This window comes from Lepus europaeus, chromosome 16, assembly GCF_033115175.1.
Source record: "Lepus europaeus isolate LE1 chromosome 16, mLepTim1.pri, whole genome shotgun sequence".
Classification (NCBI taxonomy): Eukaryota; Metazoa; Chordata; class Mammalia; order Lagomorpha; family Leporidae; genus Lepus; species Lepus europaeus.
This window is the reverse complement of record NC_084842.1, coordinates 75926736-75943407: the sequence shown is the minus strand read 5'-3', so window position 1 is coordinate 75943407 and position 16672 is coordinate 75926736. Positions and strand designations below refer to the sequence as shown.

The 16672-nt window shown below is 37.5% G+C and overlaps 1 protein-coding gene across 2 annotated transcripts in view; it reads left to right on the top strand.

The window, feature by feature from the left end:
- The window catches only part of SLIT2 (slit guidance ligand 2), a 388499-nt gene that overhangs the window by 228701 nt on the left and 143126 nt on the right, over positions 1 to 16672 (top strand). For both annotated transcript variants that reach the window (XM_062212660.1, XM_062212659.1), the window contains exon 5: positions 11761 to 11832. In XM_062212660.1, coding sequence (XP_062068644.1) covers positions 11761 to 11832 — 72 coding nt within the window. The remainder of the gene's footprint in view (positions 1 to 11760; positions 11833 to 16672) is intronic.

Below are 16672 nucleotides of genomic sequence, written 5' to 3'. Positions count from 1 at the left end.
AAAACTATTTGATTCTTGCAAATAATATCTTTACCATATTGTAGAACCAAAGAATAAGTACATTATTGTTTTAATTTGCCAGAGTAGAATGTCACATTACATTTTGTGTAACATTAACTAACAAACACATCAAGTTCTTAAGTGATATTTTCTTGATGATATAAATGACAGCAAGTATAAATAATGTTAATTTTCTAATCATTTATGGAGTTTTAGTTAGCGACTACATGAGGCTCTGAATTACACACTAGAGGGAACCTTCAGCTCTTGTGAGATGTGTCAACAAGAAAAATATTGATTATAATCCAGTATGGTACCAGGTCAGTGTAAGATTCTACTGGAGTACATGAAAGGGAGCCTACTTCAGTGTCAAGATATTTCAGACAAAATGTTTAGAAGAAAAATGTTGAAATTCTTCTCCAAAGAATGAGTAAGAGGATTAACCAAGTGAAGGACAACATGTGAATATCCCAGAAAAAGAGCAATGCACATATAAAGGCTGGCAGGAAAAAGAATGTTAGATTGTATGTGCAGAAATCCACAGAGAAAAGGAAGAAATCTATGGCAAAGAAGTTTTTGCTATCATACATCGTCCCCATCACTCTAAGCAATGTGAAAGCATGAGCATTTTCTCCTTTACTATTTGTGATTTTGTATATTTTCTTATTGGTATTTCTGTCAGTTCAAGCAGCTAAGGATCACTTTACCTGCCTCCATGTTCTTAGTCTTAACTGCCTGAGAGCAGACAAATGTGTGATTTTTTTCCTTTAGTTTCTAAGAACTAACAATGTGTTTCCCACACACTGCCTTTAATAAATAATTCTTGAAGTGAACTGAATTGCTCTAATGGAAATACAGAAAGGAACACATGCCGGTTGATGCCCTGTGTGTGTGAGGCTAGGAGGGGCACTTTATACCTTCACATAGACTACATTTTGTCTTTTCATCCTTGCAGAAACCATGTCACAGCAGTGCTTGTTAATTTCTCCAGAGTTAGAGAAAATAAACCCGGACTCAAAGAATTTCGGGAACTGTATCCATATTTTGAAGTTATCTAGTTTTTGTGAGCTGGAGTCAAGGATTTCCATCCAAACTCATTAATAGGCCTGTCTCACTGCACCCTTCAGGATAGCACTTCAGGCACCTACAGGTATTTTCAGGCCACTATGGTTTTCCCTGGGCTTCAATGTGACAAAAAATATGACTCATCCTAAAACATGTACCATCTGCTCAGTGGCTTTTCTCATTAATGGCACACAGGAAGTTTTTTGTTTTTTTCTTTTTCTATCCATCACCATTGACTCTATTTTTACTGTTGTTCATTCCTTGATGACTCAATACAATGAGATACCTCCTCTGAGTATACTCAACGAGTATAAGAGGATGGCTTATGGGCAACCCAAAAGGTGAATTAAATATCACTTTGAAAGACTGCTGCTAATATCAAACAATGTTATGGACACAATTTCTTCTAGGAGGAAGAGAATGGGAAAAAATGTTGTGTACTCTTATTTCAAAATGGGTATCCTGGCTGTAAGATTTCATATTGTGCAAAAAGAGTTTTCAGAAGTGATAGTTGCATAGCAATACAAGTGTACTTAATGCTATTGAAGTCTGCACTTAAAAAAAAAATGGTTGTTATTGACCAGAGACATCCCAGTGAGCTACTGACATGAGGTTCATAGAGCAGGAGTTTGACAGCTACCTGGGAGATGTGTTAAAAATACAGGTTCTTGGACTTCCCCACTAGAAATGTGCCTAATATTTCTAGAATGGGGCTCTGAAGTCGTGTGTGTGTGTGTGTGTGTGTGTTTAGTTTAAGAAGCAGAGCGATGCATATGTGTGAATGTGCTTGCACACAAACACGCGTGAAGGCAGAGAGAGAGAGAGAGAAACAGAAACAGAGAGCTCCAATTCGTTGGTTCACCTGCATAATTCCTTAAGGACCAGAACCAGGCAAGGCCACAGCCAGGAACCTAGAACTCAGTCCTGGTCTCTCATCATGTGGGAAGCAGAAACCCAGTTACTTTGAGTTAAAACTGCTGTGCCCCAGGATCTGCATTACAAGCAACATGGAGTCGGGAACCAGACCCAAGGATCAAATCCATGCACTCCAGTTTGTGATGCTCCTTAACCAACAGGCTAAATGCCTACCCCAGCCTAGATAATTTTTATGGTTGATCCTCAAACAACAGCTTGAAGCCACAGCTCCAGGGTGATTGAACTGTAATTGCAGAGAAATCAGATCTCTACAGGCAGCAAACTCTATAGGAGTGAGGACAACTGTGGGTAAAGCATTTGGTTTGAGAAACAAAAAATTTAAGTTCAAATCCCAGCACAGTGGATGCAAATGGTGTGCCCGCAGGTAACTGTGCATCCTCTACAAACTTCAGTTCCTCACCTCCAAGATGAGGATGGAAAAGTGCATTCTGATGTGACTGAAGAAGCAAGGAAGTCAGCCAGAGTTGCTGCCTCGCACTTAATAATTGCCCAGTGAATGCCTCATGTATTATCTTTTTTCATCAGGTCTAAAGTGCACACATTTTTACACTTCAGTATCTACAGCATCTTATTATTTTAGCCAGTAACCCATATAAGAACCATTTGTTGACACTTTTTATTAAGAGCAGGAAGTGCTGTTATAAAGTACACTGCGGATTAGAAGAAAAAGATACCTTGTATTACCCGTGTGTTTTGTAAAGCTTTAATGGCTGAGCATAAGAAGGTGCTGCAAGTTCCCACAGGAAAAAAAAAAAAAAAAACTTTGGGTACAGGAGCAGTTCCCTTGGTCTCTAAAAAAAAGCTCATTCACTGATGTGACAGAGTGATCAAAAGGATTTTATTGAGACCTGAAAAAGAAAGGATGTATATAGATGAGAGAATAGTTTTTCTTCTAAAGAAGCAACAGTTGGTGGTAAAAGCATACCATAAAGGAAACCCAGTTATCCCAAAGCAATAATTATATCACATTTTAGGCTGCCAATAAATGCTTCTGAATAGATGAATGACAGACTAGCAGTGAAGGTAAAATAATATCACAACTGATTTTCCCACTTGCAAACATTGAACTGTTGAGTAAACTGAGCATTGACTCTTGGGGAAAGTAACCTATAAATCTGGAATTTGTCAGCGTATACCACTGGGAAGTATATCTACATATGCAGTGTAGAGTTCAATTTCCGCCACAGTACAAAACCTCTTTAATCGGTGTTCCTGCTTCTGATCTCTTTATTGAACTCCATTTTCATTTCTCTTCAATTTAATTTATGAAATGTTGCCAATGGCCTTTCCTGCATTGCCTTGATTCAAGCATGTTTGAATGTTATCTCAGAAGTTCAGTTTTCTTTCCTGACTTCCCTATGCTGTGTCTATAATATTAAATTTTTCTACTTACCAGGCCTCAAAACACAGGTACCTGCTTAACAGCTCTCTCCCTGACGCATAAATATCCAGCAAGTTGCCATATTTTTAGTATGTTTGTTCTTTAGAACTTCTTTCTTTTCTGTCCTTCCCTTGCATAGACATTTGCTGAAGACCTATCATATGTCAGGAATTTTGTAAAAACAAGGTACTAAAATCCCTGCCTTCATAAATTATCTTATCTACCAGTAGATACAGTTACCTGAAAGATATTCAACTGTGATGATTAAAGCATTGTGATACATATTTGTGAAATAGGGGACTGACTTCCCCAAAAGCAAAATAATTTATGCAATAATTTTATCATGTAATGATGTAAATAGTTGTTTGTATTGCTAATAACACTGTGGTTATTCATGCCTGACAAAGTCATCACAAGAGTTATTTATAACTCTCTTAGAGATGAGCTAATTGGGAGAGAGGCTAAGTCACTTAATACAGCATCACACAACTAAGAAGTTACAGAGGTCCTAGCACTGGGCTCAGCTGCTGAGTTCAAGAAAAATGATGTTCAAAGAGGTCTTCCTTGGTATGGGTCCTGAACCATGGTGACAGGAACTAGATGCTTGAGGCCAAAAGAGAATGTGCAAAAGTTGAGAAATCTGAGAGTTGATTTGATAGAAGGTAAATTAAGAGCATTGAATACATGAGTGAAGGACTAAGGTGGAAACAGGGGACACAGGTATCAAGGAAGACTTTGAAGTAAGAAGTGGGTGAAGTTTTTCAGAAACTTAAAAATCCAGTGTGGTTGGAGCAGAATGAGTTATATGAGGAGTGGTATATGTTCAGGTCAAACAGATTGTATCAGTCAGTTTGTAGGACTTTTGTGATATGTTGTACTCTACTATGTTGTGAGATGAGACATCAGTAGAAGTTGGGTTAGAGATGTGGCAAGACAGTGATGGGAAGGCAAGGGCAGAAGCAGAAAGCTGAGAGCTGTTTGTTTTGTTTTGTTTTGTTTTGTTTTGTTTTGTTTTTTAAGATAAGAAGAGATGGTGGGTTTGGCCAGGGCAGCAGAGGTACTGTTAAGTCAGGTTCTGAGCATATTTTTAAATATTAATTAAATAATTAATTTAAAAGGTGAGAGAGTGACAGAGAGGGTGATTGAGCCAAAGAGAGAGAGAGAATATCTTTCATCTACTGATTCACTCCTCAGATACTAACAACAGCTGGGGCTGGACCAGACCAAAGCCAGGAGCCAGAAACTCCACCTGGGTCTCCTGTGGCAACAACCCAAGAACTGGGAGCATCATCTACCACCTCCCAGATGCTCTTTAGCAGGAAGCTGGACTGGAGGTGGAGCTCACACCCAATGACAGGCACTTGGATATGGGACGCAGGTGTCCCAAGCAGTGCTTAACCGTCAGCACCATATTGCCCACTCCAGATTCTGGGCATATTTTCAGTATAGAATCAAGTAGATTTACTTTGAGAATTAAATGTCAGATTTTGAAGAATGTGGGTATCAGAAAGGACTCTGGCTTTTTGTCTGAGTAACTGTAAGGATGATGGAGAAGACTTCAGAAGCAAATGTTTTGATGAAATTTCAATTCTGGAAATAAAATGATGGCACCAGTGTGAGAGTTACACTATAAGGGATTATAAATCAAGGCAGGAAGATCAGTTTGGCATCTCAGTCATCTATGAAAACAGTGATGAATTGTGAAAAATGTTCCACCAGTGACCATGACTGTGCAGCACAGGATGAAGGAGCTTGACCAGAAACACCACTGAGTTAATTTGAGTAATATTTTGGATACAGTTGAAGGGGGAGGTTCTGGCGTGGGAAACTCCAGAGTTTAATAATGGTCTCCAAGGGCCATTTCTCAGGTATGGTTTTGGGAGGCCCATGTCTTTTGAATCATGGTGGTACCAAGAGTAAAAATTCTTTTCTGTCTGCAATTGCTTGCATTCACCCTAGTTCTTATGTTTAGCATCGAGATTGGCTCCAGAATGGGACAGCTTTTTCCATTCTTCTCATTTTCCTGTCATTTCAGAAAGTGAAAAGAACAGGCTTTTAAGTCCAAGGTGTTCAGTGTTTTTAATTTCTATGGAGAATTCCATGTTATCATGCTTGAGCATTTAAAGTAATCTCTTAACAAAACCTATCTAGTTTCCTTGTCTTCAATATCAACTTGCTGATCTTGGTATCATTAACTCTTATCTTTGCCAGAAACTTTTCTTGATTTGTTATTCCTTCACTTAGAAAACTAAAGTGTTTCTAAGTTCTTCCCTAGATGGCAATCACACTAATCTGCTTTGAAGACCTTGTATTTGGACTTGAGCTCAACTCCCAATATTATTACTTAATGTTCTCTGAAAAAAAATTGCCTAGTTCACTGGAGACCTGCGGACTCTCTGAAACACTGCCTAATACCACCTCTTTGCCCATTATCCTTGCCTGCTCTGAAATTCAATTTCCAGATTAATCTTCCTAAAAATCAACTCCAATCAAGCCATTTCCTTCCTCTGAAACAAATTTTTACACTCTATTGCCTAGTGATATAATTACAAACTCCTCCCTTGGCAGCTCCATCCCACTAAGTCAGTAGCTCTGACTCATTTTGTTCATTCCACACAGTTCACAGAGCAATGCACTCCTATCAGTAATGCCTCACATTTGCCCTGCAATAATCTTCAAGGAATAGAGTAGATGCACTCAGGGTATGTGGCAGAGTCTCAAAATAGAATAATTGTAGTATGAGGTGACTAACATCTCTATAGTAGTTACGATGTGCTAACTACTGTTTGCACATTTAAAAAATATGAACTCATTGAATACACCTAGCAATCCTATGCAGTAGGCACTATTGTTCCATTTTACAAATGAAACAGAGGCACAGTAGATAAGCAATTCTCAATCATTTTTCAACAAGTTTATCCTTTGTGCCCATCACCTAACCCATCTTCACATACAATTTACCTCTAGGTTTTGGTTCTTCATGCGTCCCTGATATCACTCTTAATCTTCCCCAACTTTTGTGTTTAAACTGTGAAGAAGCCTCATCCACTCAGTGTCCTGGGAAAGAAGCAATGCATAGATGGTTGTTATATCATTTGAGATTCTCATTGTCATTTTCCCAACATCACAGAAGTCATATATCTGGTCTTCTAGTCTTGATGTAATTAAACTTGGATTTTTTTTTTTTTTGAGCCAATGTATTCATTCCAAACTCCATTGCTGGTTGAGTCTAAGGAAGAAATTCTGTAATGTTCCTACTCATTGCCATCTTCACTCCACCATTGTCTGCTGAAAGAAGAACACATTCCTCAAACATGCAAAATAGTCTACACAGCACGCCACTGATTGTCCTTCCAGTCTCTTCTCCCAAGGTTATACTCTCTAAGTAGACAAAATCAAAACTTCTCCCATAGAAAGTTCTGCTTTTTCACTTAATTCTGCTTACTTAATGGAAGTATTGTCCTTACTTTGGCCTCTACATTTTTATCTTGACATACTACATTGCCTGTTAGAAAAGCAAGACCAAATAAATTGTTTGGCTTCTTCTTCTTTTTTTTTTTTAATTTTATTTTTGACAGGCAGAGTGGACAGTGAGAGAGAGAGACAGAGAGAAAGGTCTTCCTTTGCTGTTGGTTCACCTTCCAATGGCCGACGCGGCTAGCGCGCTACAGCCGGCGCACCGCACTGATCCAAAGCCAGGAGCCAGGTGCTTATCCTGGCCTCCCCTCTGGGTGCAGGGCCCAAGTGCTTGGACCATCCTCCACTGCACTCCTGGGCCACAGCAGAGAGCTGGCCTGGAAGAGGGGCAATTGGGACAGAACCGGTGCTCCGACTGGGACTAGAACCCCGTGTGCCGGCGCCGCTAGGTGGAGGATTAGCCTGTTGAGCCACGGCGCCAGCCGGCTTCTTCTTAGTTGTTCTTCTATTTGGCCAATTGCCTTATCTTCTTTACTGAATTTCAGAATTCACTGTAAAAGAATCAGCAATGTGAAGAAACAACCAACAGAATGGGAGAAAATATTTGCAAACTTTGCAACTGATAAGGGGTTAACATCCAGAATCTATAAAGAGCTCGAGAAATTCAACAACAAAACAATCCAGTTAAGAAATGAGCAATGGACTTGAACGGGCATTTTTCAAGAGAGGAAATTCAAATGGCCAACAGACATTTTAAAAAATTTCTCAGGATCACTAGTCATCAGAGAAATGCAAATCAGAACCACAGTGAAGTTTCACCTCTCTCCAGTTAGAATATCTCACATACAGAGATCAACAAACAATAAATGCTGGTGAGGATGTGGGGACAAAGGTACCCTGATCCACAGTTGGTGGGAATGTAAACTGGTGCAGCCACTGTGGAAGACGGTATGGAAATATTTCAGAAATCTGAATATAGATCTACCATGTGATCCAGCCATCCCACTCCTGGGAATTTCCCCAAATCAAAATAAATCAGCATATTAAAGAGTTATCTGTATCCCCATGTTCATTGCAGCACAATTCACAATAGCTAAGATACGGAATCAACCCAGATGTCCATCAAATGTTGTCTGGATAAAGAAATTATGGTAAATATACACCAAGGAGTACTACTCAGCTGAAAAAAGAAAATGAAATCTTGCCTTTGCAACAAGACGGACACAACTGGAAACCATTATATTTAATGGAATAAACCAGTCCCAAAAAGTCATATAACATATCCCAAAAAATCATGTTTTCCCTGATCTGAGGTAACTATTAGAGTACCTAAAATGTAATGCAATGGAGTGAGATGGACATTTTGAGATTCAATGATTGTTTGCAGTCCTTGTCTCTTTCATTGGGGAGGGTTTTTTTTTTTTTTTCCTTACACTATTTGTTGAACTATTTTACTTGGTGTAGGGTTAGCTATACAATCATTAAGTATACTTATCTATGTAAAAATTAGGAGTGGGAAAATGAGAGGGCGGAGAAAGAGGGGTTGGAGCACGTGCAGGAGGGATCATGGTGGGGAGTCTCACTGTGTTCTAAATCTGTATATATGAAATATATGAAACTTATATAATCTAAATAAATTTTTTAAAAACCCACTTGATTATATGTAGTAGATACGAATCATTGTTTAAGCCTAGCCTAACTCATCATTCGAAGGTGGCATGAATCAGAGGCTGGGATAAGCTAAGAAAAAGCCCCCTGTGTTCTAGACTACAGAAGGATTACATGGAGACCATTTGAATAGCCTCATCTTCATGAATTCCCAAGTCTTTACTGAAACTTTACCATTGTTTCCTGTGTGATTAACAATTTATGATTTGTCTTATGGGTTAGCAATGAATCCTGACATCTCTTAAGCTTTGTTTTCTTTCCTGTAAAAACCAAGACAATAGCTACTTCATCAAATGATTAGGAGAATTAAAGAAAATTCAGGTATGCATTTATTTGTCGGAAGTCAGAGTTACCTAGAGAGAGGGTGACAGAGATCTTCCATGCACTGGTTCATTCCCCAGATGGCTGTAATTACCAGGACTGGGCCAGGCCAAAGCCAGGAGCTTCATCTGGTTCTCCCACACGGATGGCAGGGGCCCGAACATTTGGGCCATCTTCCACTGCTCTTCTTAGGCCATGAACAGGGAGCTGGATCAGAAGTAGAGCAGCTGAAACAGAAACCAGCCCCCAAGTGAGACGCCGGCATTGCAGGTGATGGCTTTCTCCACCATGCCACAATGCCAGCCACAACCTATTATTTCCAAAAAACATAAGAAAGCTGCGTGCCTGACAAGCTCTCATTCCTTTGTAAAAAGAAAAATTTGAAAAGTATTATCAGTCAGGACAAGGGCTGATCAAGTCATTGCTTCTCATAGTGTCAGTTTCACTTCTACAGGTTTCCTTTAGGTGCTCAGTTAGTTGTCACAAATCAGAGAGAACTCTATGATATTTTTCCCGTTGGACTGGCTTATTTCACTCAGCATGACATTTTCCAGATGCCTCAATTTTGTTGCAAATGACCGGATTTCATTTTTTTTTTTTACTGCTGTGTAGTATTCCATGAGAATTAAGATAAAACTTGTCTTCAAACAGTACTTTATACTTTGTGTGTCTGTGTGGGTGCAAACTGTTGAAATCTTTACTTAGTATAGATTTGATCTTCTGTATATAAAGATAACTAAAAATGAATCTTAAGAATGGGATTGGAGAGGGAGTAGGTGATGGGATGGTTTACAGGTGAGAGGGTGGTTATAGGGGGAAGAACCACTATAATCCAAAGGTTGTACTTTTGAAATTTATTAAATAAAAGTTTTCTATTAAACAAAGAAAAATATTATCAGAATAAAGCAGTTTTATACATTAACATTCTGCCAAAAGCAACTGGGAGAGCTAAAATCAAGTTCAGAAGGCATGGTGTGCTAGCTTTGTTTTGGGGTTGTTCTGATGTTTCTATAAACCACCTGAAGTCATCTCCCTGACTCTCCTTGCACATCATCCATCCCCAAATTGAGAGCATGATTCCCGGACAAATCTGTTCCTTGAGACTGAATAGAACTGAGGTTGCAGTTGGAGAATAAAGTGACCCCCTCTGTCAACGTGAGAATGCCGTAGACCAGAAGCAAACATTTCTTCTGTGTTTATTCACCCACACAATCTCTGGAACATTCTTTGTCTTAGGAGAAGTGTAAAAACAATAAGTGGTTAGAAAACATGAAATTGAGAGGGACACCGTAGTGGAAATAATATGAATGGTTTTCTTGTGGAATTATAGATTTAAATTTTCTTGAATTCAACCTTTTCTGTCTCATTTCTTATTATTCTTTGATTTTCCTTTCTCCAGAACCTTCACCTCCTAGTTCCCTGTTGCCTCCTTGAATCTATCACAGCTTTTAAATATATATGGTTAAACATTTTTAATTCGATTTAATTAAATGAAGACAGGAAATCAGTCTGAATCAATGACAAACTGGAGAAATAAGCAATTTTTACAGTGATGAAGTTGCTTAGTGACATTCTGAAATTATTGCAGGCAGCAACGGATCTACATCGTTTAGAAAATGGGTCCTGCCTTAATTCCTACATAAACATATGTTGTAAATTTACCATTTGAAATTATATACATATACATATATAATTCTAAAGACTTTTACTCTTTAATAGAGTAACATTTATTCCTTTACAAACTGCTTAGCAAACATTTTTTATTTGAACTTCAAGAATATTGAGCTATAAGCAGAAATCTCAGTTATTTAAAACTTGGTGCTAATGAGATCAAGACCACACACTAAATCTATCTGCCAGTTATCTCTGTGTGTTATGTCGTCGGCGTTCTCTGACTCGCCAGTCCTAGTCACAAGCAGCACGGGGGTAGAGGGCGTGCACACAGCTTCCCAATATGCCTCTACACGCTGGAAAGTGCCTCTGTTTTCATCAGCTATGCAACACGGTCAGGAGCTCCATTTTTCTTTCTTATAGTTATCTTGGAACTTCAAAGCTGGTATTACTACTATCATTGTCACTCTCTTTATTTACTATGTTAACTTTCTGTTAGGTGGTATGTTCCTAAACTAGAAGTGCATTTTATTTCTTTTCAGTAACTGTTTTGCGTGTGTATCTATATCCTACTCATTAAGGCTAATAATGATGTAAGGGTTCATAGAATCCTATCTAACCACTTTGAAGGGAGAAATAATGATCCATTTCATGAGATGGCTGATTTCTACAAACTTCTCATTCCAAGTTGAAAAGTGCTTTTTTTCTTGATTAAAATGTATTTTTCAATTAAATTTAAATGCAAAAATAGAGAATCTGTTTATGGGCATAATAGGATTATTTAAATACGGCTTTAAATCAATATGCTGTTAATATATTTCTTGCAGAAACTGTTGGTTTTAATATTGGGCCCGTCTTGCCATGTTCCATTTTCAAGATTGCTTAAAGTGCTATGAAAACGTAATCATTCTACCCAGTTTTTATCAGTTTATACTCTTCTGCAGGAAATTAAAGTGGTCTGCTTTTCTTTATACTTCCTTAAGTTATGTCAGTGGGCTGGAGAAATACCAAGTACTAAAACTTCAGAACCCACTGAAGTTGAGCTATGAAAAATTTACTCTTTGTCTTAGAGAAATATTCAATTACACATAATTGAAGCAGCTCTTAAGACTGTCCTATCCTGTAGTTTATTATAAAATTTAAATTATGGGGGCATACTGCAAGAAACCACTTACTTTAATTTTTAAATTTACATTAGAAATGTAAAATAATTGTATTGAAAATGACATCAAATGCTATGGATTTAATTAGGAACCTTTTAGTTTTTCTTGTACCATATCACTTCTCAAACACATTGGTTAGAGTAACTTAAAAGCAATGTTTAGCAACTTGATCTTTTGTCTTTTCTTTATTGTTTTTAGTGACCTCAGTGAAAATCAAATCCAGGCAATTCCAAGGAAGGCTTTCCGTGGAGCAGTTGACATTAAGAATTTGTAAGTTTCTCTTTAAATGTATATGTTGTTTAAGTTCTTCTCTGTTTTTGGTATAAAGGTGATAATAAAGACAGGCTCAGATGAAAATGGGGAAAGCTGTATTTGCTTATATGCTTTCTTATGAGACCTAGAAACAGTGAGTTAAATTATTTTCACAAGCTCTCTGATTAGATTTGCATGTAAAAGATGTCTGGAAACTGAAGCCATTATCAGATTCATTCTTTAAGCCTTATGATTAATCTTGAAACAATAAGAAATGGTTTATTCAAAGGCATTTATGGTGTATTCTCTTTCCATTTTCCATCAACTTCTTTTGACAACTGTCTTTTCAGTTGTTATTTGTGCTTACAGGAAATGCAGAATATGAACTTTTTTCTGGAAAGAATAAATTATATTTCTTATTATAAGTAACCTAGAACTACAGTTTTTTATACAGCTTTAAATTACCATTTTCATTCAATACCAGAAATTTGAGAATGAGAAATGTGCATTTTCTTTTATCCAAATATTTTCTTACATATGTTATTCTCTTACATTTTCATGAATGGATATATTCATAACCTCCTTAAAAAAGCAAAAAAGGAAAACATGTTTTTTTTGCTTTCTTTGATAAGTCTTTACTCTGCTGTTGCTTTATGTGCTATAGCTCTTACGGTACATATCTGATTTAGGATCTGAATGACAGTTCTAATATTGTCAATATGTATATTTATTCATCTTAAACTACCCTATTTAACCTTTAGGTTTTGATTGACTGTGGATGCTAAGACATAAGATGCTTTCCTTAGCTTTTACATTACTTTGAAATGTAGAAGGGAAAAAGCCCATGTGTGCTGAGATTAAACATAAGAAATGTAACATTTCTTAGCTAGCAATAAACAGATGCGTTCTCAGTAATAAACTTACATTCAGAATTCACTGTGGTGAGATCCAACACTGTTTTCCAGTAGTTAAAGAGAGACAGATGCTTTCGCTTGTTAAGGAAGACAGCTGTTTGCAGAACCACAGAATTCGGCCTCAGCATCTCCTCCTAGGTGTAAATGGGTTCTGTTTTAACCTTCCACTTTCTAAATGTGCAGGTGAAGAGAAAAAACTATGGGACTCCAGGTGTAAATATACAGGCATTAAAATCATGCAGCTGAGGTTTTTATGAGCACTCAAGTTAAAAGGATTTCTTTTACTCTCTTTTATCTTTGCTGGCTGGGACTTAGAGAACCATCAGGTAGATTCAGTGATGTAGGGTGGTCAGATCGGCCTCAGCTCCTCTGGTGCCTCTGCAGAGCAACATAAGGATCCCTACCACGCACCTGCTCACTTTGTCTTTATGTCTCTGTAGAAGTACAGCCACAGCCACAGTTGCCCATCTCTTGGGGATATTACTTTCTTTTTTTTTAAGATTCAATTTATTTATTTGAAAGTCAGAGTTGCACAGAGAGAGGAGAGGCAGAGAGAGAGAGGTCTTCCATCCAATGGTTCACTCCCAATTGGCCGCACTGGCCAGAGCTGCGCTGATCCGAAGCCAGGAGCCAGGAGCTTCTTCCAGGTCTCCCACTTGGGTGCAGGGGCTCAAAGATTTGGGCCATCCCTCTACTGCTTTCCCAGGCCATAGCAGAGAGCTGGATGGGAAGTAGAGCACCTGGGTCTCGAACGGTGCCCATATGGGATGCCGGCACTTCAGGCCAGGACGTTAACCCACTGCACCACATTGCTGGCCCCGGTGATACTATTTTCAGTCTTACAAGGGTACCACCTCTAAACTGTTAAACCAGGTGACTTTAACCTCAGCAGATATATTCAGAGATACACACGTGTCCAGGTAGTCCTTCTGTACAAGTAGCCCTTCTCCAATATTTAAAGGTACATGTGGGAATCAAGATCAGTTGCGATGAGATACTTCAATTTGCCCTCTTCATTTATTCTTAAAGTGTGTGATTTTAAAAGTTTATAAGTAGAGGGAGAAATGAGGTGTTATCTAATGTACCATGAAAAATGGAATGCTTATATTTAGCAAAATTTAATTTTTTCTCTCATTGCATGATTTTTCCTACAGTTTAAATACTCTTATTAGCAGTGAGGTGAGTTTTTGATTGGAGTCTCAAAATATTTTGCTATGTTTTGGTTTTCTATACATGAGCAAATCAGTCAACTTCATTGAGCCTTTGTTATCAGTTTTACAATGTGAGTGTTACAGCTACTTGAGATTCTTGTAGTTATTAGAGAAAGAAGTTGTGTGAAAGAGCTTAAAATGGTAAAATGCTATGAAAATACAGTATAGTATTTCATTCCTCAAGTGCTTAACTAATCAATTGCTAGAGATTAGCCCTGAGAAATGCATAGGAAGAAAACAGAAAAATAGAAAATGCAATAATTAGCAATATTAGGAGTGGATCAGATTATTCTATTATGGATCAGTTATACACGAAACTACAAAATGGAACAAGAAAATGCACTAGAAGCTACTAAATGCATACAGACCTGGATGAAACTCCTGACTTTGGTCTGGCCCAGCCCTAGCCATTGTGGCCATTTAGGGAGTGACCAGAGGAGGTAAGATTCTCATTCTCTCCCCCTGCCCCCTCTCCAAGCTTAAAATAAATAAATATATCTTTAAAATAAATACACTCATATAGAAAAAGCCCTGATTTATAAACAAGACATGAGGACTTACTACAGATGCTGAGGAAAGTGTTGCTTCAAGTTCTCAGGGAATGCGTGAGCAAAGTTCACGAAAGAAAATATAAAGGAGTCACCTGAAGAGCATGGCTTGCATAGTGCGGCGCTATCCAGGTGCTGACTTGTTTGGGTTGGAAGATTAAAAGCAAAGTACCCTGGAGTGTGTACATAGCAGAGGTGTGGGGGTTGTGGGTTGCTGTAAGGCATGGAAAATGGCCATTCAAGGGAAGCAGGATGAATCCGAATGGGAAGAAGCAATAGAGCTAAACACAGGGGAGACTGAGTGATGGCATCCAAGTGACTCTAACTTCGGAGGTTCGTGTTACTGCTCTGGAAGAAAAAGCTTGAGAGACCTCATGGATGCAGCGGACAGTAGTCAGAGGAACAGTTTATTCCTGCTGTTCTCGCTGCCTTCGTGGTAAAAAATGCAGAAAACAAGGAGGGCAACATTGAAGTATCACAGTACATGTATAGGTTTATAGAATTAGTTGGGATCATAACTAAAATATTACAGGATTTTATGCTTAAAAGTACTTTTCTACAATTACGAAATAGTTCAGATGATACCATTTTAAAAGAGTTCCAATTTCATGAGGCTTTGTATAAAGTTTAGGTTTATCAATTACACTTATGTAAGATATCTAATAAAATAAAACTGAGAATACATCCTAATTTATATTGCTAGTATTAAATTGGTTGCCATAATTTATCAAGTAATGATTCAATGAAAGTCCATTAATATTATCACAATTAATAATATTAATGTTTACTGTGAGATGGAGGAATCAGCACTTTATCATATTTATCATGTCAGTATATGTGCATTTACAAGTTGGACAACCCTGCCTTGTGCCCTGATGCTATTCAGAGAGTAAAAGAGGAACAAGAAGTCTGGACAGAAGGAACTGCTCTGGCTGCAATAAGACATAATATATTATGTAGCACCATCTGCAAGCCCAGGCTGATGCATGATGACAGCTTTGCTGGATTTATCACATCCAGGCCTTATTCAGAGCAAATCTCAGGTATCACAAGATTTTCACTGGAGGCTCTTGCTTTAATCTTGTGGATTGGCTAAACATGCTCAAGGCAGCTTCCTGACAATACGGAATTGATGCTGTTGAAATTTTGCAGATTAGCAGGTTTGGTTCCCCCTCCTCTGGGCAAGGCACACGAAAACTACTCTGGACAGGCAGACACTTACCTTGCTTCTCTGCATCTCTAGGGAGGACTTCCCACAACCTTTTCTGCTTATCTCTATTAATTTCTTAACTAGATTGGGACACTTTATTTTGTTATCTTATTTTGTTCTTCCATGATTTAAAACAGTTATTTTTGTAACATTTTGGACAGTGGGAAATGAAATAATAAGATCACATTAAAATACCAGCTAAAATATTTTGTTTATTATAGTATTTACAGTAGTCATCAGAAGCACTTTCCTGCAGGGTTGACATCTGTAATTTTAAGCTCAAAAACAAAATGTGAAATAAAATATTGATATTTAGTAATTATCTACTGACTGACTCCTCTTAGAAACGATATGCAGGGTTTGTGAAACATTTGTTTAGAAACTGCTTGCATATTTAATAGATTAGCACTATATAGTAAAGCACTTGCTATCTCCTAATCATGTCTTGAAAGATGTATTACATCATGTGTTTTTGTATTTTTAACTATCTGTTAAGCATGTCTGTTTAATGTATTTAGGAGAATATTCCAATTAAAATAGCTTTATTGTTGAGACTTTTGTCTTATTCTTGAATTACTTTATGTAGTGTATGTACTTTATGAATACAAAAATATTTTTAAAAATCTCTTCTTCTTAAGAGAAAACATATCTAGTCATAGTTACCTAAGGACTTAAGCAAAAAAATGCACAAATATAAAAACCTTCAAATTAAATAAATGCTACTTGTTATTCATGTCACAAAAACAAACTAACTTTATTGCCAGTGTTTTTAATGAATATAATATGAGTACTTAAGATAATTAAAGTCCAATAAGAATTATTTTAGATATATTGTGTAAAGGAAACTACACTTGCTTTTATCTTTACATTTTCCATTGCATTCTTAAAGTATACTCAGTGTCCCAAAGTTTACTAGTCTCTATTTATAAATAAATAGATGCTTTTCCTTTTTGCTTTGCAGTATCCCAATTCCAT